Genomic DNA, 22,197 nt, shown 5'->3' with positions numbered 1-22,197 from the left:
TCTCTCTGAGTCTCAATTTCCTCTTAGGGTGTTGGGGAGGATAAGATTAGGTAATGTAAATAAAGTGCCTGGCACAATGCTGGTAGGCACTCAATAAAGGTGGGTTCCTTTCCCTTTGGGAACAGGGTGCATTATCAGGAGAAGAGAGCAGTGGGGAAGGAGGGGGCCAATAGACCCTGCCCTGACCTCAGCTGGGCTCCAGGGCTCCAGGGGGATGAGTTCTGCGGGTGCAGGGGCTGCTTCCACTGCCTGTCTTGCTTCCAGGGAAGCATTGCAAGGGCAGGTGCTGCCTGCGGAACAGGATGAGGACGCCGAGGATGTGTGCAAGCCTCTGTCCTGCGGCTGGGAGATCACAGACACCTTGTGCATGGGCCCTGTCTTCACCCCAGCAAGCATCATGTGAGCAGCCCCGTTGTCCCCCACGGAGAATCCCAGTGGGGCCACAGAGATGCTTCTGGTAGAGGTGGGGAAGGCGGCGAGCAGGGGGCACCCTCTCCCCAGGACTCTGGTGCTCACACTGTCGCCCCTGTGCTCTGCCTCTAGTGTTTCTGCCCTGTAAATAGGACCAGTCTTAAACACTTGCTGTAGTTCAAGTATGCAACATAAATCCTGTCCCTTCCAGCCGTGTCTGCCTCCTCTGCAGCGCAAGGGGCCTGGTCAGCCAGGTGTGGGGTGTTCTTGGGGTCTCCCTCCGTCTTCTTCCCACCATTGTAAATATAAGCAAATAAATATTTAGGTTTTTTAATACTCCAGTGCAATCAAGCAATTCAATTACAATGCAGCTGGAGTCAGGTCTCCTGTGAACCTCCCCTTCCACCTTGTCCTGATTACTGCATGCCTGCAGCTCTAGGCTTGACCTCTCTCCCAAGCCTGAGCTGCAATGTGGGTGTGTCCCACAGGCACCCATGGGAGTCCCAGGGAACCTTCTCTGCCTCAGCTCTCTCCTCCTCACAGGGCATCCTGTCTGGTATCATGAGGAAGCATGAGTTATTAGGGATTGAGGTGTGGGGTCAGAGTGGCCTCCCTTCAGCCCTGGTGCTGTGACCTCTGGGTGAACCCAACTCCTAGCCCAAGGCCTGGTCCAGGAAAGAGCCAGTAAGCATTTTGACATAAGTGTGGAAATTTGAACCAAAGATAAAAAAAGAACAAAGAGACGGGCATCTGGGAGGTTTTGAGGAGACCTGCACCCCTAACCCTCTTGGCAGGTGGCAAGGCAGTGAGAAATACACCTCATGGTGGCTGAGTCTGCTTTATCAGGCAGTAACTGTTAGATCACAGAGTGCTGCCTTGTCCAGTGCCAACAGCCCCGCTGCCTCTTCAGACTGACAGTCCTTCCTCAGGACAAACATTCCTTCTGGCTGATGAAGTCCTAAGCTACCCACCTCGGAGTCAGTTGCTAACCAGCAAAGGGGTAGTTCAGATTTTAGTTTCCCCAGCTGCTGCAGGGCCCTAAAGTGTTTTCTCGTTCAATTGTTTTTCTTTTCCCTCTTTTTGAGATATAATTTACATGCCATATGACTCACCCTACTAAAGTGTACAATTCAGTGGTTTTTAATATATTCACAAAGTTATGCAATTGTCACCTCTATTTAATTTTAAAATATGTTCATCACCTCATAAAGAAACCTTTAACCTATTAGCAGTTACTCCCAGCCCAAGGTAGCCACGAATCTACTTTGTCTTGATGGATTTCCCCACTCTGGAATTTCATTGCAATTATTTTTATATCTTCATTTGACTTTCTCTCCAGGTAAGCCTTGCCTTCCAACTTCAGTACCTCAGTTTTAGGTCCTGAACGTGGCTTTGAGGCCATCTTTGAGAACACACATCTTATGAGTGAACTATGTTCTTGCCAAAAGCAGCAGTGGCTCCCTTTCCAAGCTGGGCCTAATTTTTTGGACGTTTAAGAGACCCAGAGAGCAATCAAAAAGGATTATTCATGCCCTTTGTTATTCATCCAAAGCCATGTTTTACAGATATTACCACTCTGGCCTCCACCACCCATCTATGTGGCTCTATCTGAGACTTGTTCCATCTCAGATGTCCCAGCGGACCAGGTCCCACTCACACTTCTTTTGTTTTGTGGGAGAGTTGGGGGTTGCAAATAGGTTTTTCTGCTGGAATCAGCATCTGCTTCCAAGGTGGCAGGAGCCCTGGGGGAGACATGATTGGCTGCTTCTGTGAGACTCAGGTGTAACTCATTATCTCATCTGAGGCAGGCTCTCTGGGGAAGGCCCTCTGTGGCTTTTATAGTGACAGCAGCCAGCCTGGACACGAACAGGGTTCTACTGAAACTTTTCAAGAGTGGCATGTTCCACTTGTTGCAAGAATATGACATTTACCTTTTTGAGAAAGATATACACAGAACTTGATGTGACTTCAGTTCTAGATAACAGTCATTTCTTTCAGTTATTTGCTTTTGTTTGTTGTTTCCATCTTTTTCTCAAGAGAAAGAGGGAAAAAAGCATTGAACATGTGGGAGAATACTGGTGAGTGTAAAGGGGCTTCAGGCCTGTAGAGGGGGATTTGACGAGAGGTCTCTTAGAGCCCTGACTGCACAGGCACTGGCTCCCTGCGAGCATCTCCCTACGCACACTGTTGGCAGTGACCTCGTGCTATTCCGGCTGCTCCAGAAGCCAGCCTTTCTTGTCGGCCTCTCATAACCCCTTGCTGGAAACTTGTGCAGCCTCACCTAAGGGACAAGCCTCCTCTCACCACTTCCTCATAATCCACCTCAGCCTCCTGGAGCTCCTCTTGTGTGCTGAGTCCAGACATTCATTCATTCACTCACTCACTTTGGATGGTTAATAGGCTTACAGCTGCCCCAGACCAAGTCACCATCCTCTCCCACCCAGGGACTGGTCTCCTGCTTCCCCCTTGCCCTCTATAGTTCACGCTCCACTCAGAAGGCAGAGTAATCCTCTTCAAACATCATCAAATTTAATCCTTAGTGATTCCCATTTCACCAAGAATGAAATTTGAAGTCCTCAGTCAACAACCTGTCTTGACTGCCACCTGGCATTCTCACTCCTCAAATACTCCACACAGGTCACCTCTGCATGCCAGCACCAGTTACTGCCCCCTCTCTGCAATGATCTTCCCAGGTCATCTGTGGAGTTCACTCACTTCATTCAGGTTCTGCTTGAATGTTTTCTTTAGGAGAGGAATTTACTATCTCCCCCCACCTCCACACCCGCTTTAGAAAACAGCACTCCTCAGTCTCTCGCTCCTCCCTTACTGGTTTTCCTTTTCTTCATGACACTGACCACCACCAGACATGTTCCATAATGTTAGTCTGTGTATCATCCATCAGCACCTCTAGAATGTGAACTCCCTGACAGCAGGAACTTTATTTAGCTCTTCATTGCTCATCCTCCAGAACAGAGTAGGTACTCAAAAAGTCTATGCCAAGTGGACAAATGAATAAACAGAGCATTTCACCTATCTGAATGTTTACTCATTTAGTTAACATGGCTTCTAAATATTTATATTTCCCTCTGAGGGTTACTGTGAGGATTCAATAAAGAAATGGGCAAAAAATGCTCAGCCAAGGCCTAGCATATCATTAGGTACTCAATAAATGACACTGAAAGGTAATACCTTGACCGTTTATTAAGCACCTACTGTGGCCATGCTCTGCAAGAGATGCTGGTGATGCAGAGGTGAGTCCTTGGGAGTCCTCAAGTTGCTCACCATACAGTGAGGTCATAGAGGGCCTGGAACAACAGAGCAAGGAGTCTGGACTTAATCTGCAGATACTACGAAGCCCTGGATGCTTCCAGAGCAGAAACATGACAAGACTTTTGGGAAGAAACTGAAAGTGTGTTCAAAAGGGGCAGAAAGAGGGGACCTTCAGCCCCAGTCTGGGTAAGACAGGCCTGGCCAGGGAAGCTGATGGGTTCAGAGGGATACAAGTTATTTCTGTGCACCCCTGCTCAGGAGGCAGATGATGGCTCTCTGAGTGAGTGCCATCTCTCCTCTAGGAAACATACCTGCCTAAACCAGCACATTTGAGCTGAAAAGGGACTGTAGGGGAGGCAAGAAGATGGTAATTCCTCATCTCTTTGCTCCATTTTAAACCCTTATCCTGGCACCTCTGAAGTCAACTGCTAAGCCTGTGTAAATTCAACCAAGAAAATTATCAGAAATAGCCTCCTATATGATTTATCATCTTCCACTCACGTTACCCAACAATTCTTTCTCCACACAGTAGGCAGCCAGAGGGATCTTCTTGAAACATGAATCTGATTTTATCAGTCCTCTGCTGGAAAACCCTTTAGTGGCTTACCTTTGCAGAGCCAATAAAAGCCAAATTGTCAGAGCCTATGTTATCAACCCCTGCCCACCTCTCCAATCTCATGCCATTCTTCTCTCACCATGTTCCAGCCCACTGCTCTCTTTTCAGTTCCTCACGTTTACTGAGCTCTTTCCTGCCTAGTGGAATCTAGTGGAGAAGAGAATAAATACCCAGCCCTTGCTCTTTTTCCAGCTTCTCTAGGGCTCCATTCTTTTCTTAAAGATGTCAGCTTAAATATGTACCACCATACTTATGCAGAATCATATTTTGCAGGAATTAGGTTCCAAAGAAAATATTTAATAAGGCAAGAAACATATCAAAATTATTATTGAAAAATGTCTTTGAAGGGATTGCCTGTCACTTCTCCTAATTAGGACAGTTGTTCCTTCGTTGCTGGGACAGATCATTCTTTCTCTTGAGCACTAGATGTACCAGTTGCTTCCATTTAGGGGCCACATATGAAAAAGACAACCGTCTATAATTAAACAATAGACTCACATTCACCAACATCCAGGGAGATATGCAGGAATTGACTCATGCCCCTACTGACTGCACAGTTAGGGGGAATACACTACTCTTTTAAAATGGTGATTTTTTAAAAACATATTTTTTTTCCCAAGCCGGTATAATTGTTAAATGAGCATGATAACATATCATCATGATATTACCCTACTTATTTCCTTAGCAAGATTTAACACATTTGAAATGATATTTGGTATTTGTTCTCTTTTCCACTAGACTAGAAGCTGGGGAGGGCAATGACCTCACCTATCTTGCAGTATCTCAAACACTACCAGTCACAAAGTCAGGGCACAGATATATATGGATGAATGATCTGAGGTCTCCTCTGGGCCCCAGCCTGTGTTGGACACTGGAAATACAAATCAGTTCCATGCTTGGATACTATACTTTGAGGGACCTCCTGTTCTCTTCCACTGCCCACCCTCTATCCCCTACAGCAGGTGGGCCCCCCCTTCTGATGCTATCTAGGAGTTTCCTTCTTCCTAAGAAAATGCCAAGTGCTGATATTTTCTAAGTCTGCTGCACCTAAAGCGTCCAGAGCTACCACCTGGAAGAGGAAGCGGTGACTTCCACGCTGGGTGGAGGAGACTGGCCCAGAGAACAGTACTGAAGAATGGGAAGTACTGGATTGTTTGCCTCCTTATTCCAAACCCCCTTCCTTTTCCCTCACCTCCAAGCTTGGTTGGGTTCAGGTTGTGAATGAAGCATGAGGCACATCTAGAACTTGGAGCCCCTGTAGTGGGTATCCACCAAGACCCACTAATACTTGATGTCCCAGAAGACTGAGGTAACGTAACATTTGAGTGTCTGGGATTCAAACCTCACCTTTGCTGTTTCTAAGCTGTGTTATCCTGGGCTTGTTTCCCCTCTGAATAATGCACCTATTTGTAGGGTGGTATAAGGATTAATTGAGATAATGCAAGTGACATGCTTAGCATGATGATGCCTGGCATGCGATGAACACTCTATAAATGCCATTATTACGGTATGCCAACGTCATCTGGTAGTGATTCTATGCTGTTTGCTTCTCTACTCCTCCAGTCCCAGTTCCTGCCATCATCTGCAGCTTCATTTACTACCATATACTGTTGATCCCTAAATCAGTTTTCTGCAGACCACTATAGCCAAGTGAACATCTCCACTCTGTCTTTCACACTCATCATATGTAAAACAGAGCTCATCACAACTCCAATTTCTCCCACCACAAACCTGCTCCTTCTCCTGTGTTTCTCATCTCAGTAAGTGGTACCACTCAGGTGCTCAAGCAAGAAATGTGGATGTCTTCCTGGCTGTTTCTCATTGCTAATCCACTACAACCCCCAAGTCCTTTCAATTTTGCCTCTGATATTAGTGCTCAAAATTTTCCTGTCTCTCTTCCTGCTAAACCATGCCACCATTATCTCCAGTCTGGAAATGCCATGACTGGTTTCCTTGCTTCCATTATCACATAATGGTTAGAACTGGCTTTCTAAAATGCAAATATGACCAAGTTGTTACTCAGCTTCAAATCCTTTAGTAGTATCCCAGTGCCTTAGAGATCAAGTCTAAGCCCTAAACACAATTATACGTTGTCACAGGATCTGGTGTCTGTTCTACCTCTCACCCTCATCCCCTCTTGTTATATTCTCCATCCATCCATCAATCCATCCATTTTACCCATCATCACTTCTTTCAGTTCCTCCAAAGACTTCTAGGCTTTGAAACATATTATCTTCTTTACTGGGGTTATTTTGTCTTCATCTAGCTAATTTGCCAACAGTATTTTCAACATAGCAGCCAGCACGATCCTTTTAAAAAATGAGTCAGTTCATGTCACTCTCTGCTCAGAATCCCTAATGGCTTCCCAGATCACTGAGTAAAGCTAATGTCCTTACAGAGGCCTCTACAACCCGTACAAGCTGCCAACTCCCTGTCTTAGTTCTTTGACCCTGTCTTTTACTAGTCTCCTTCCTCAGTCACACTGCTCTAGTTTCATTACTATTTCTATAACATGCCAGGCACACTTCTTTATAATCCCAAATATCCCCTTGAGTCTTTCCCTCATCCCTTTTAGCTCTTTGTTCAAATGTCACCTCTTAAGTGAGGCCTTCCTGACCACCCTCTTTAAAATGGTATCACCCCCACTTCCAACCCAGAACCCCATAATTCCCTTTATGACTCATCTTTTCCATAGATGACCACTGACATACTATACATTTTACTTACTATTAAGTTCTTGAGGGCTCTTATTTATCTTGTTCACTGGCATGTCCCCAGTGCCTAGAACTCTGCCTTTATATATTGAACATAGGTGTATTCAATAACTTGAACTAATGAACGCATCTTTCAGGCCTCAGTTTGGGTCTCTCTCCCTTTTTCTGACTCTCCATGCCTCAGTTACATGTTGCTTCTCTGGGCTTGACAGGATCCTGTAAGTACTGCTATTAAAGAATTACTGATCACAATGTATTGCAATTTTTCTCTCTACTTAAATCTGTTAATTCCACAAGGACAGGGACTATTTCTTCTACTTGCTAATGTGATCCAGAGCTTAGCACAGTGCTTCGCACAGAGTAGGTTCTTTAATGTCTTAGAATGAACTCATCCTGGAGGATGGGGGTTGGGAGCATTTGGACTCTTCTCCTCAGCTCTTGAATGTAAGCTGCACGCACCCTGCATTCTGCATGGGATATGCTGGTTCCAGAGCTAGTACCTGGAACAGGTTGGGGGCCCTGCAGACTACCTCAGGATTACACTTATAAAGTGTAACACACCCATAAGCCCTTGACAGGACGGCAGAAGGCCTTAATAGCACTTTTGGCTCTGCTACTCAGCTGGGTGACCTTGGGCTAGGGTTGCCAGACAAAACACAGGGCACCCAGTTAAACATGAATTCAGATACACGATGTAGTATATGTATGTCCCATGAATATTGGGGGCATTCCTGTACTTCAATATTATTTGTAGTTTATTTGAAATCAAACTTTAACTGGCATCTTACATTTTATTTGTTAATTCTGAGGTCCCTACCCTGGCAAGTTCCCTGTACAGTGGATGACTCTGTCCCTCTCTGAGTTTCGTTTTCCTCATCTGTGAAATATCGATGTTCCTGAGGGACTTGCTGCAGGGACTCCAAAAGCGGAACTCATCGCCCCTTCATCCGGGTCTTCCCTCCACTCTGAGTAAACGTTTGGGAAGTGCGCTAGTCTCCGGAGAGCCTCTCGACCAGCAAATATGAGCAGCACCCTTCCCTCGGCAGCCTAGTTTCGTCCTCTGCGAATCCGACCGTCGGAGTGGAAAGGAACAAATTACGCACTCGCCAGAACGAATACTCAGCTTCCTACTCCTCGAACTCCTCATTACCTCTCCCAACCACATCGGCCGGCCGTGAGTTTCCGGTGGTGAGACGTCACTTCCGTATCCGAGAGGCTCTTCGTCTTAACGCTGTGTGCTCGCGCGCCCTCTGCCAGCTCGGAGGAAGGAACGATTTTTACCAAGGCAACAGTGAGAAGAGACGGCAGAACCCAGAGTTGGAAGGACGGAGAGAGGCATCTCGCTCTTCCAGCCTCCACCAATCGAAAACCGAGCTTTCGCCGAGGGCGGGGCTCCCACGGGAAAGGGGTTAGCTCGGGACAGAGGTGGTGGGAAGGGAGCGACCTACTCCCTACGGGGTAGAAAGGCCAGAAGTAAAACCGGAAGTGGGCTCTTGCCCATTGGCTATTTCCGCTTCCACATAAAATGTAGGATACTAGAATAAAAGAACTGTAGGGCTGTAGGCATCTAAGGGCATTCGTCTCCAGTGTCTTCTTCACACATTTCATAATCTAGAGAAGACATCTGCTGAGTTCATGCAGAAAATATGGGGCTGTGAACGAATTCTTGACTCCAGGCCAAGGTGCTTTCTGTTTTATAGTAATAAAGAGTACCTACTGGGTTTTTGCTATTTATTAGCCTTGTATTCTGGGGCAAGTTTGCCTTTGCAACAGTTTCTCCATCTTAAAACTAATAATAGTATCTACCTCACACTGTTGTTCTAAGGATTAAATAAGTGCATATATTTAAAGCATTTAGAGCATGGTAACCATAGTAACCATTCAAGAAGTATTTCCACCTGCAAATTAGGAAACAGGTTAGAATATGAAGTAACTTGCCAAGAACAGAAAGTAACTAATGGAGACAGATTGGGAAGGGTCTTTGCTTCCTCTGGAGGAAACTCACAAGTACTTAGAAGAAGCCTGTGATGATCATAATGGACTTCATAGCAACATACTTATTGTTCTACTTTGCTAGCTGCCGGAATGCAATGCACCAGAGACGGATTGGCTTTTAATAAAAGGGGATTTATTTTGTTAGCTCTTCAGAGGAAAAGCAGCTTTCATCTGAGGTTCTTTCTTACGTGGGAAGGCTCAGGGTAATCTCTGCTGGACTTCTCTCCAGGCTTCTGGGTTCCAACAACTTTCCCCGGGGTGTTCCAACAGCTTTCCCCGGGGTGATTCCTTTCTGCATCTCCAAAGGCCTGGGCTGAGCTGTGAGTGCTGGGATGAGGTAAGCAGAGCTGCTTGGGCTGTGCTACCTTGCACTCTCTCATTTAAGCACCAGCCAATTAAGTCAAACATCATTTATTGCAGCAGGCACGCCTCCCAGCCAGCTGCAGATGTAGTTAGCAACAGATGGGGTCCACAGACCATTGGCTCATGTCCACAGCAACAAAACTAGGTGCCTTCACCTGGCTAAGGTGACAACTGAATATAACTACCACACTTATTTAGTAGGCTCTCATTACCAAATGGCTGTTCTTTGGGCATTTTAGTAACCCTGGTGAAAATGGTGAAGTTTCCTAAACTAGGGGCAACGCTTCTGGGAGAGTTCAGTATGGGTGGTTCCAGGGTACCTCATCTGTTAAATATAAAAATCTGCAGAAATGAACATCTGAGCATATTAAATTTGAGATCCTGTGAGACAACCAAATGGGAATAATTGTGATTTGGTGTGGTAAGTGCTGTGTCAGTGGGAAGCACAGGGGGTTAAGGGAGGACTGATTAGAGATGCTACTTTCCTGCTTTGGAAATTAGGACAGGCTTTGCAGAGGCAGTAGGCCTTAATAGATAAGTAGGACTGACCAGGTGAAAAAGTCTGGGGAGGTTTCTAGATCAGGAGAAAGGCATGTGCAAGGAATAGTGGTATGATAATTCTGAATCTTTATCTTGGGGACTGGAGTACAGGCTGGAAAATGAGAATAAAATGGAGATTGGGGCCATATCATGGAGGGTTATCAGAATGTCCTGAGAAATTTTTGAGCAGGAAAGAAAGGCCAGTTTTGCATTTTAGATGGCTCACTAGGAGGCAGTGAAGAGTGTGACAGACAGTCTCTAAGATAACCTACAGTGATCCCTGCCCCCTGTATTCACAGTCTAGTATAATTCTTGTCCCTTGAGTATGGATGTGCTGGTTTGAAACTTGTGTACCCCAGAAAAGTCATGTTCTTTAATCCTCACTCAGTACTGTTGGGTGGGATCTTTTTTATTAAGTTGTTTCCATGGAGATGTGTCTCCACTCATTTAAAGTGTGTTGCTTCCTGGAGCCCTTTAAGAGGAAACCATTTTGGCAAAAGCTTCAGAGCCAACAGAGTCCACACAGTCGGAGACATTTGGAGATGCAGAAAGATAATACCCCTGGGGAAGCTGTTTAAAAAAGCGGGGAGAGAAAGCTAGCAGCCATCACCCTGTTCCTTCTCAGCTGACAGAGGTGTTCCAGACTCATCAGCCTTTCTTGAATCAAGGTATCTTTTTCTGGATGCCTTAGTTTGAATATTTTTATAGCCTTAGAATTCTAAACTTGCAACTTCCCATTTCTGCATTATTGCTTCTTGGTAGCTTTAACAAACTAAAAGAATGGACTGGATTTCCTGGTCCAATTTTTTTTAAAGCAAAAAGAAATATTTAGTGAATTTACTCAAATGAAGGAAGCTTAAATGATACAGAACTGAAAATATTAGAAATCTATTTACAATTAAAAGTGAATGTAAATTAGCCAACTTCATGGGCATTTCTAGCTAAGCATTCATACAAATATGTATTCACCTTTTATAATTTTATTTAGGCATAACACATTCATAAATGCCATGATGTTTCTGGCAAAAAATTCAGAGATACTAAAAATATTCTTATTTTTAAAAATGGCATAGAATAGGTTTAAAACATTAACATTCTATGGGAATGTAAACCCCTTATTTAATTCCATAATTTAATCATGTCAGAAGCATGGTTGGTTTAAAGTTTTTTACAGATATCAGTATCACAACACATTGGCTTATTAATAAATAAGGCATTTTACAAACATAATATTTCAGTGTGGACAAAAATGTGTAATTTTGACTATTTGCTATGTTTTAATCTTTTAGTCTTTTCAACATAAGAAAATAGCTGCACACATTAAGTGTTTTCTTATAAAATACAGTCTTAAAATTAATGATGATTGGTCTTTGTGGTTCCTAGCAATAAGTCCTGTCTTATTTTTTTTCACATAGTATAAATTATATTCTTATGCAATATGCAGGATTGCAATAAGACTCAGTAGTTCTTAAACAACATCAGCAAACAACCATATAAATCCCAAATGCAGCAAAAGTGAACAATCTTCCTAGTGTATTTTCACTTCATTGATGTTGAAGCTGCTCCTTTTGGATATTTTCCACTTCATTGTGAAGTAGATCGTTAAGAGTTTCATTTGTGGTTTCATTTTTCAGTTTTTTAAAAGAAAAAAAGTGGTTTAAATTTCTTTCACAGTTCACACTGGTCAGATGAGACTTTTTTTTTTTTTGAAATCAGAGTCCAGGGATATTTTTGTATGCTTTAGTAGATGAAACCTCTCAATGCAATTATAATAAGTAAGCATGTGCATTCTTAGCTGTAGTGCAGCTAAGGAACCAATGTGTGCTGGTTTGAAAGGATTATGTGCCCTAGAAAAGCCATGTTTTAATCCTGATCCAATCTTGTGGGAGAAGCCATTTCTTTTAATCCCTATTCAGTACTAAAGGGTGGAAACCTGATTAGGTTATCTCCATGGAGACTCACCCAATTGTGGGTATTAACCTTGGATTAGAGAGAGATGTGACTTCATCAATTTCAGGTGGGTCTTGAGTAGTTTACTGGAATCCTTTAAAAGAGGAAGCATTTCGGAGAAAGAGAGAGAAGCAGAGACATGAGAACTTCAGAGCTCACGCAGCCAGAGACCTTCAGAGATGAAGAAGGAAAACATCCCTAGGGAAGCTTCATGAAACAAGAAGCTTGGAGAGAAAGCTGGCAGATGTAACCATCTCGTCATCTGCCTTTCCAGTTGAAGAGAAACCCTGAACCGCATCGGCCTTCTTGAATCAAGATATCTTTCCCTAGATGCCTTAGATTGGACATTTCTATAGCCTTGCTCTAATTTGGACATTTTTATGGCTTTAGAACCATGAACTTGCAACTTAATAAATTCCCCCTTTTAAAAGCCGTTCCATTTCTGGTATGTTGCATTCTGGCAGCTAGCAAACTAGAACACAAAGTAAGGTGATTCTTCTGTTCCCACAATTCACTTGATTGTTTTAAAGTCTGAATATTTCCAACATTTCTAATTTCTGTTCTGGGTGATAGCTCTGACCACCCCCTTTTAATGACTGCTTGAAGCCAGTCTAAACCAACTATTACATACTCTTCATATTTGCTTTTAAGTAGTGACTTTGCTAGAGGCAATAAGTCTACACAGTAGCCAAGTGAGATGTATTGTCTTTCTTCCTATAAACTAATGGTGAGCACAGGAAGGCAAACTACAACTCCAAGATCTTCTGTCCTCACCAAATAGGCTACAAGTTCACTCACACTTTTCTTTCTCCAGAAAGTTGAACCTACATTCAATCTCAAATTCTGGCTGAATACAACTTGTGCCATTGTTTCAGGGACCTGAGAAACCTCAATAAAAAACCCACTATATCTTGATGATGGGTTTTCTGTCTGTGAAGAACCAGAATCACTGGAGTTAACCAAATATGCTTGACTATCAAGGGGTAATTTTTCAGGCCACTTCATTTTATTTATTTGCTATGTCACAGCCCCCTCTTCTAGGGGACTGTTTTTTTCTGTAACAAGGCTTTGGAAAAGGATGATGAACTTTCTTTCTGCCATAGGTCACCTTATGTAGTTTATCTGGTCTTTTTCACAGCTTGTCCAACTGTTCTATTTATGTAAGCAGCCAACTCTTTTGGAGATTTCTTAACCTCTTTACGTTCTTATTCATGAAATTAGATATCCTTTTTTTCTGGGAAGATCAATGGAATGATCCTCAATATTATTACAGAGGTTCCGTTTTTTTTAATGTTGTGGGTTTTAGATGCCATAATCTCTTAAATCCGGGCTCCTCTTGCTACCGTGGCTCCTCAATTCAGCCCTTGTGCTAACTGCACCAGCAGCTTAAAACATCCCTGGAATCCCTGCCTGGCCCCACTCGGGGCCATTCAACTGCATTCCCACAGAGATACCTCCCCCAGCGGGCCCCTCGCAGGCTGCCTTGATCCAGTTATAATGAAGAAAATCATCAGAAATGATGGGTTGTCATTTCTGAGATTAGATCATGCAAAGTCTGTGGGTACCCTCCTCACTCCCTCCACTTGTTCCAAGGGAAGCCAGCTGCTATGCTCAGAGCTGCCCTGTGAAGAAGATTATGTGTCAAGGAACAAATGTCTCTGATCAATAGCCAGTGAGGACCGGAGGCCTGTCAACAGCCATGTGAATAAGCTCAGAAGTGAATCCTCTCTCAGGAGAGCCTTGAGATAACTGCAGCCCCTGCCCACACCTGATTGCAACCTTGTAAAGACCCTGAGCCAGAGGCCCAGCTGAGTCCTGCCCAGATTCCTGACCCACAGAAACTGTGAGGTAATAAATGTTTGTGGTTTTAACTTATTTTAAGGTAATTTGTTATGTGGCAATAGATGACACAGAAGGATTGAGACAGAGACAAAGGCTGATTAGGAGGAGATGGTTCTTATAGGCCAGGGGAGAGATGATAAAGACCTGAATTGGGGCAGTGGATGTGCAGGTGAAGAGCAGGGAACACATTTGAAGTATATCAAGATAAAAAATTGAAGCTATTTGGCAATGGAATCGGATGTGGGGATGAGGGAGAAGGCAGAGGAGAGAACAGTACTGGCAATATGGGGTATGGAATTTGCTAAAACTGCTAGCCTAGAAAGAACTGAGGATTAGTGTAAAAGAAGCGCCTTGAGATTTTGGGCAAAAACAAGATAGATTAAAAAGATTCTGTCGGGCAAAGAGAAAAGAGTCACAGTGTTTCTTCTGGGGAGGAAATATTGCCCAAAAATAGAATGGAGGAAATAAAAGCTGGAAGAACTGTCTTCCTGGAGTCAGATTTACTTGTCACAGTGTTTGCTGTACCACCCTCCCCTTCATCCAGTCATTCACCCAATCAATATTTATGAGTGCCTTCTCTGTGCCAGGCAGTGTTCTGGGTACCGGGAGTGCAAAAATGAGCAAAACAAGGCTTCACGGTGCTCATTTCTTGGTTGTGAGAGACAAAATAGGATTTTTAGCATCTGATGGCACTCTCTCTCTGATGTTTATTATGCTTTAATCTTCAGGGATTTCAGTATACACAAGAATCCTTCTGTATTAGTTAGGGTTCTCTAGAGAAACAGAATCAACAGGAAACACTCGCAAATATAAAATTTATAAAAGTGTCTCACGTGACCGTGGGAACACAGAGTCCAAAGTCCGCAGGGCAGGCTGTGAAGCCGACGATTCCAATGGAGGGTCTGGACGAACTCCACAGGAGAGGCTCGCCAACCAAAGCAGGAAGAGAGCCTGTCTCCTCTGAATCCTCCTTAAAAGGCTTTCAGTGATTAGATTAAGCATCACTCATTGCAGAAGACACTCCCTTATGGCTGATTACAAATGGAATCAGCTGTGGATGCAGCTGAACTGATCATGATTTAATTCTATGAAATGTCCTCATCGCAACAGACAAGCCAGCACTTGCCCAACCAGACAAACAGGTACCACCACTTGGCCAAGTTGACACATGAACCTGGCCATGACACCTTCCAACACCTGGCCTCTTGGTTTCTTGACCTCTTTCAAAGATCTTTTCCTCCATCCATCTTAGCTACTCATTCCCATTGTCATATCTTAAACCTTGTGATGCATCTAATTCTGCAAGTATTATCTACTACTATCCTAACTTCATCAATCCTTCAACCCCTGGACCTGCAACTTATTAATCCTATATGTCTGCACTATTTATCTCCCCATTAATGTTCTCTCTTTTCTCTTTATCCAGCTATATCAGTTAGGATAGACGAGGTAGTGCTCCAGTAACAAACAATCCCAAAATTTCAATGACTTACACTTTAAGCCTTAAAGTAATAAATATTTATTTCTTGCTCACACTATTGTGGGTTGATAGGGTTTGGGCTTATCTTAGTCCCTCAGAAGCCCAGGCTGATGGAACAGCCATCATTTCAAATAAAGCTGGCCACTATGCTAGAGAGAAAAGAGCTCTTTCTGGACCTCACTGGCAGTTAAATGCTCCATCTAGGACTGCTACCATCAAGAACTAGTCACATGCCCATACCCAGCCTCTAGTGGACAGGGAAGTGCATTTCTACCCCAATGTCCCTCCAGAAGTGGGTGGAGGGGTGGGGTTGAGAAATGTAATATTTGTGAACGGCACTAAAGGCTCCCACACGTACTCAAATTCTATGGTCAGTCATTATAATCATCTCCTTGCATTCATTCTCAACTCCCTTGCCTCTCTTTCATTTGTTGTGCTCTCTTAGCCAAACACAAACCCTGGTTCAATACTACCCTCTGCCTGCACCCATGCAGCTGGAAGTGCTGGCCCTCTTGGAGTTGATGACAGGCTCCCAGGGCAGGACCTCCAGCCTACGCTAGATTGCAGTTCCTGGCTTTCATATTTCAGAAATGGGCCAGCAAATTTACAGAAGGCTTCCTTGAGGGAGGAAAGAAGCATTATTTATTGAACCTCTACTGTGATCCATTTGTGTGAGCAAATAACATGCACTGTGCCTCAAAGAGTGGGGAGAAGTTACTTCTTTGGTTACCAGGGAGAAAGGGGGAAGATATTTGGGATGGGATGGTGAGAAGAGCTCACAGGTGTGCTGGTGGGAAATAGCTTTAGTGTGGGGAGGTGGCGATGGTGACGATGTCAGTGTTCAGATTCAAGTATTCCACCACCAAGGTGTGCTGCCTCTGCCTCCTAAGTAGCTCTTGAACTCAACTGCTTCTTGATATCCCTGCGGCCACTACAAAATCCAGGCCCACATCCTGACCAGTCTCTGCAGTACCAATCACAACTCCTCTCCAATCCATTCTCTAAATGGAAGTCAAGGTGATCTTCTTAAAATGAAAATGTGATGATGCCATTTCCTGGATTGAATCTTTCCAGGAGCCGCCCACTGCTTTTAGCATAAAGCCAGGATCCTTTAGCCACACCTGCACAGCCCTGAGGTTCTAAATCTTCGTAGTCCACCATGCTAGCCGCCAGTCTCATGTGACTATGGAGCACTTGAAATGTGGCTAGTCTGAATTGAGAGGTGTTATTAAGTGTAAAATGCACACCAGATTTCCAAGATGCAGTTCAAAGGAAACAATATAAAATATCCTCATTAATAATTTTAAAATATTGACTCCATACCAAAATGATACTTTTTATATATATGGGGCGAAATAAAATATATTATTAAAATTAGGTTTATGCATTTCTTTTTATTTTTTTAATGCAGCTACTAGAAAATTTAAAATAAATGTGGCTCACATTAGACTTCTGTGGGACTTCACTGGCTAAACCCTGCATGCCCTGCCAGCTTCATCTCCCTCTGCTCCCTTTGTTTTAAAGTGTTTTTCTCTTTGTTACAAGCAACAGAAACTGACTCTGAGGGGAAATGAAAACGAAAAGTATGGGGAATTGATCCGAAGGACCTTGAGAATCAAAGGAATTGTTGACTGACCCGGTCTCAGGAAGGGCTGCGGCAGAGGAAGTTCGCGGACATTAACATGACTCAGCTGCGTTTCTGGGTTTTTTATTCCAAGTTTCGAGTTCCTGGGGAGAGAGAATCTGATTAGCTGGGTTTGAATCAGGTATATCTACTCCTGGGTCAATCCTCTATAACTGTGGGAAAAAGGACTCCTGCGTGAGCTGCCAACCGCACCGTTCCCGCACCCTACCCTGCAGCCACAATGCTTCTAAAAGGTGGCAGGAGCTCTCTTAACTTCTAGAGGTTGGCAAACATTTTCTGTCAAGGGCCAGATAGTAAGTATTTTATGTTTTTCTAGCTAGAGGGTCTCTATTGCAACTAAATTCTTGTGTAGCATGGAAGCAGTTAAAGATAATACATAGATGAATAGCCATGGCTATATTCCAATAAAGCTTTATTTACAAAACCAGAAGAGGAACCAGAGTTTGCCAATCCCTACCCCATACCTTCTGTTCCCTCTGCCTGGATGTTCTTCCTCTCCTTCCTTTCAGTAAGCTCCTATTCATCCTTCAGGTCTCAGTTTAGATGCCGCTTCTTAGGAGCTCCCTAACCCTGCTCCCCTGACTAGTGGAAAGAGTTGCCCTCTTTCTATGCTTCCACAGTACCCCACGCAAGCACTTGTCACACTGTTGTCACTGTTCTGTTCTACCCACTAGATAACTAGTTCTGGGTCTCATTTGTTGTCATAAACCCACCACCTGGCATGCCTGGTACATGAGGCACACTTGGGCACCATGGGATGCATGGAGGAAGCCATGAACCATGCGTCTAGCAATCAGGACTGGCATACTGAGATGTTAGTGCAGTGGTGAGGATTCTGGGATTTTTTATTACCTATGCTAGAACATCCTTCTCACCTTTTTTTGCCCCCCTTGAATCCCAACACTCAGACAACAGTTCAGGGAGAGGGGAGGCTCTGGGTTGGGTAGGAGTCTACATCCCCCAGCCTTGCATGTCAGGGGCTTTGGGGGGGATGATCCCCAAAAGAAACACAAAATAAGTTGAAACCCCATGACCCCAGGAAAGCACAGATGATTGGAATGTCTTAAGCTATGAAAAGTAGAAAATCCTGAGGACCATGAGCCCTGGGTAATGCAATAAGCCACTCTCCAACGGGGGTGAACCCAGAAGTGCTCTCCTCCACTCCCTGGAAGAGAACTTCCTGCTCCTTGGCAAATTTCCCTGTAGAAGGTCCACAAGACCTGGGAGTGGGGGCGGGGGCGGTGGTGACAGCAAGTGGCCACAGTCGCTGAAGTCACAGTCAATGGGGGCTGCAGAATGGATGCTCCTTGACCTGAGGAGCTGGCTAGTAAAGCCCAACAGAACTTGGACGAGGGCAAGGGAGGCTCTGAGGCCAGGCAATGTAGTTGTGCCTCCGCGGAGCTTTACTCAGGAGGAAGCGCTTTATCTCCTGTTACTTCAAGAGGGTAAGGAGAATTTCCCCTCCCAACGTAAGGGTCAGACGCCACACCTTTGGGCAACAGCACAGCCTGACAAGGTTTTGTCTGAGCACTGTGCACAAGGAGGCTGTAGAAACGTGGTGCGGGTCCTCAGCTGGCCTACCTGGGCCCCTCACAGGGAGGGCGGGCTGGGGCGGGTGGTCCGGGACCATCGGCGGCACGTCTTCCATAGGATGCAGCTGACGATCAGCAGTGTGGACGAGGAGAGCAGGGCCGGGATGGTGATCGCCGCAGCCTGCAAGCCGCCCACGTCTGGACAAAGGCACGGAGGTGTCAGCACAGGGGCCTGCCTCCTACTGTGCCCTGCCCCTCACACCCTGTGGTCCCAGGCCCCGGGGAGGTGCAGGGAGAGCCTCTGAGGCAAAGGGGGCTCAGCTCCACGTGACCTTGGACAAGTGGCTTAACGGTGCTGTGGACGTGGTTCCCCCCCCACCCAGTGTTTGACATTTGGAAGGTGCTTGGAACAGGTTTGCAGAATAGAAGGTGTGGTGGTTTGAAGTGACATGTGTCCCGGAAAAACATGTTCTTAAATTTAATCCATTCCTGTGGGTGTGAACCCTTTGCAAGTAGGATTTTTTTTTTTTTTGTATTTATGTATTTGTTTTTCTGCTTTAAAAAAAAATCACAATCAGAAAATGCTAAAGGTATTATAGAAAAATCAATACACTCTTCTTGGTGATATTATAAAAAGTGAAATTCATAATAAAACCATCTATATTCATCTCCCTGTTGCTTTTTTCTGAATCTTTTAGAATTTTAGGCCTACAAAGAACACACACACTCCAGGATGTTATTATTAATTAATAATTATTTTACTCTTAGATATTTGTGTCTGCCTATTGTTAAACTTTGTATTTTATGTGGATTTTAAAATTACAGATCCTGTGTACTGCTAGCCAGAGTTTGGCTACAGTACAAAAAAAGTTTCCCACAATATCAGCACCTTGTAACTCTGGATTATAATGTCCTACCCAAGATATTGACATTGGTCACGAGACGCAAGATATTTCCACCACTCAAGGAGCCCTTATGTTGCCCCTGGAGAGCCACAACCACTTCTTTCCCCCAAAGCCCTTTTTTAAAATTTATATTTCTCTCTCTCTCTCTCTATATATATATATATATTTTTTCTTTATGATACATAACCACATACAAACACAAACATTCTTACCATATGATCATTCCGTTCTTGTTATATAATCAGTAACTCACAATATCATCACATAGTTGTATATTCATCATCACGATAATTTCTTAGAACATTTGGATCAATTCAGAAAAAGAAATAAAAAGAAAACAGAAAAAAATTCATACATACCATGAATTTCATTGATTGCTAGCATTTCAATCTACTCAATTTATTTTAACATTTGTTCCCCCTATTATTTATTTATTTTTAATCCATATGTTTTACTCATCTGTCAATAAAGTAGATAAAAGGAGCATCAAACACAGATTTTCACAATCACACAGTCACATTACAAAACCTATATCATTATACAGTCATCTTCAAGAAACATGGCTACCGGAGCACAGCTCTACGTTTTCAGGCACTTCCCTCCAGCCTCTCCATTATACCTTAACTAAACAGATGATATCTATTTAATGCATAAGAATAACCTCCAGGATAACCTCTCGAGTCTGTTTGTCTCATTTCTCTCTTCCTTCCCCCTTTTGGTCAAGAAGGTTTTCTCAATCCCTTGATGCTGAGTCCCAGCTCATTCTAGGATTTCTGTCCCATGTAGCCAGGAAGGTCCACACCCCAGGGAGTGATGTCCCACATAGAGAGGCAGAGGGCAGTGAGTTTGCTTGTTGTGTTGGCTGGAGAGAGAGGCCACGTCTGAGCAACAAAAGAGGTTCTCTTGGGGGTGACTCTTAGGCCCAATTTTAGGTAGACTTAGTCTGTCCTTTGTGGGGTTAGGTTTCATATGAACAAACCCCAAGATTGGGGGCTCAGCCTATTGCTTTGTTTGTCCCCACTGCTTTTGAGAATATAAAGAATTCTCCACTTGGGGAAGTTGAATTTCCCCCTTTTCTTACCATTCCCCCAAGGAACCCAAAGCCCATTTTAATATGTAAGTAGGACATTTTGTTGAGGTTACTTCAGTTAAGATGTGACCCAACTCAAATTAGGATGGGTCTTAATCCTGTTACTGGATCTTTAACAAATGGAATGAAATTCAGACAAAGACACAAAGCCATAGAGAGAGAAGCTGAACATCACCGGAACCCAGAAGAGAAGAGAGAGACCAGGAGACGCCACCATGTGCCTCCCCATGTGAAAAACTAAGGACTAAGGATCACCAGCAGCCAGCCCAGGACACAACAGGCTTTGGGAGAAAATCATTGCCTCAATGACGACTGAATTTGGACCTTATCCCAAACCTCAAACTGTGAGCAAATAAATCCCCATTGTTTAACCTGACCCATTTCATAGTATTTGCTTGAGCAGCCTAGGAAACTAAAACAGAAGGGAAAGAAGTGATAGTCATCACACTAGATGCTTTTCATGCCTTGTCTTGTTCAACCTGCAAAGTACATCTGCTACTACCATCTACAGGATAGAGAAGCTGAGATGCAGAGAGGCTGGCTTGTCTGAGGTTAAAAAATTAGTAAAGTGCAAAGACAGGATTTGAATCCACTGTCTATGTGTTCCTGGCAGGTGTGTCCTCAACTCTAACATGTACCAGGCATGTGGCCATGCCCCATAAGACAACACCTGGCAAGTGATAGGTAGTCCATCAATAAATCCTAGCTATTGTTAGGTATTATTATTTTGATTCATTTGGTCCTTGAATCAACCTTGCAAGGTAGATTTTACTATTCCTGTCTTCCAGATGGGAAAACTGAGGCTAGTGAAGGGAAGTGATTTGCCTGCGGCTACCTGGCTAGCAGGTGGCAGGGCTAAGATTCACACCCAGACTGGCTCCCCTTCTCCCATGCCAGCTAAGGTGCTTAGGTAACAGAAGAATCCAGTACTCCTGCCTCAGTTTATTCAGCTAAAGAATGGGATGGTGTCCTTGGAAAAAGAGTGAACAGAAGGACCTTTAAAGGTCTGTCCTGTGGAAGGGAGAACAGATTTGTCCAAGGGGTTTTGGAAGTTAGAGTTTGGGCCAGTGGGGACACAGGGGGATCTGTGTAAGGAAAGTCCTAATGATTACTGTCCAGTAGTGGAATGGGCTGTCGCACAAGTATTGAACTCCCCGCCACCAAACATGTTTAACCAGGTGTGCTGGTTTGAGAGGTTGTACGTACCCTAGAAAAATCATGTTTTAATCCTAATCCCATTTTATAAAGGCAGCCATTTCTTCTAATCCTTATTCTGTACCGCATGCTGGAAATTTTAATTAGCTTATCTCCATGGAGATGTGGCTTAATCAGCGTGGGTATTAAACCTGACTAGGTGGGTCTCCACCAATTCCAGGTGGGTCTTGACTGGTTTTACTGGAATTCTATAAAAGAAGGAGCACTTTGGAATAAGCTAGAGAACAACAAGAGACAAAGCCATGAGATTCTGAGAGAGCTGAGAATTCTGCAGAACCACAGAGCAGAGTCCACTAACCAGCGACCTTTGGAGCTGAAGAAGAAAAATGCCTCCCGGGGAGCTTCACGAAGCAGGAAGCCAGGAGAGAAAGCTAGCAGACTGTTGCCATCCTCACTAAGTGCCTTCCCAGTTGAAACAGAAATGCTGAATATCATCGGCATTCTTGAACCGAGGTATCTTTCCCTGGATGCCTTAGATTGGACATTTCTATAGACTTGTTTTAATTGAGACATTTCCTCAGCCTTTGAACTCTAAACCTTGCAACTTATTAAATCCCCCTTTCTAAAAGCCATTCCGTTTTTGGTATATTGCATTGCAGCAGCTAGCAAACTAGAACACCAGGCATGTG

General features: G+C 44.0%; 2 protein-coding genes and 1 pseudogene across 5 annotated transcripts in view; 1 reads left to right on the top strand and 2 right to left on the bottom strand.

Moving 5' to 3' along the window:
* Positions 1–621, top strand: part of AZIN2 (antizyme inhibitor 2) — a 33,178-nt gene extending 32,557 nt beyond the window's left edge. For both annotated transcript variants that reach the window (XM_077150417.1, XM_077150415.1), the window contains one exon: positions 265–621. In XM_077150417.1, coding sequence (XP_077006532.1) covers positions 265–403 — 139 coding nt within the window. In that variant the 3' untranslated portion in view covers positions 404–621. The remainder of the gene's footprint in view (positions 1–264) is intronic.
* TRIM62 (tripartite motif containing 62) overlaps positions 1–22,197 on the bottom strand; it is an 80,495-nt gene that overhangs the window by 18,406 nt on the left and 39,892 nt on the right. For 2 of the 3 annotated variants that reach the window (XM_077150412.1, XM_077150414.1), the window contains exons 8-9: positions 18,408–18,556; positions 16,556–16,909 (exon numbers count right to left, since the gene is read on the bottom strand). The gene's annotated coding sequence lies outside the window, so the exon portion shown is untranslated. Of the gene's footprint in view, positions 1–16,555; positions 16,910–18,407; positions 18,557–22,197 lie in introns of those variants that run through there. The other variant, XM_077150413.1, reaches the window with a different exon arrangement.
* Positions 11,994–13,172, bottom strand: LOC143663891 (KATNB1-like protein 1 pseudogene; annotated as a pseudogene).

This window comes from Tamandua tetradactyla, chromosome 2, assembly GCF_023851605.1.
Source record: "Tamandua tetradactyla isolate mTamTet1 chromosome 2, mTamTet1.pri, whole genome shotgun sequence".
Classification (NCBI taxonomy): domain Eukaryota; kingdom Metazoa; phylum Chordata; class Mammalia; order Pilosa; family Myrmecophagidae; genus Tamandua; species Tamandua tetradactyla.
The sequence above is the reverse complement of the archived record's forward strand: the minus strand, read 5'-3'. Positions and strand labels throughout refer to the sequence as shown.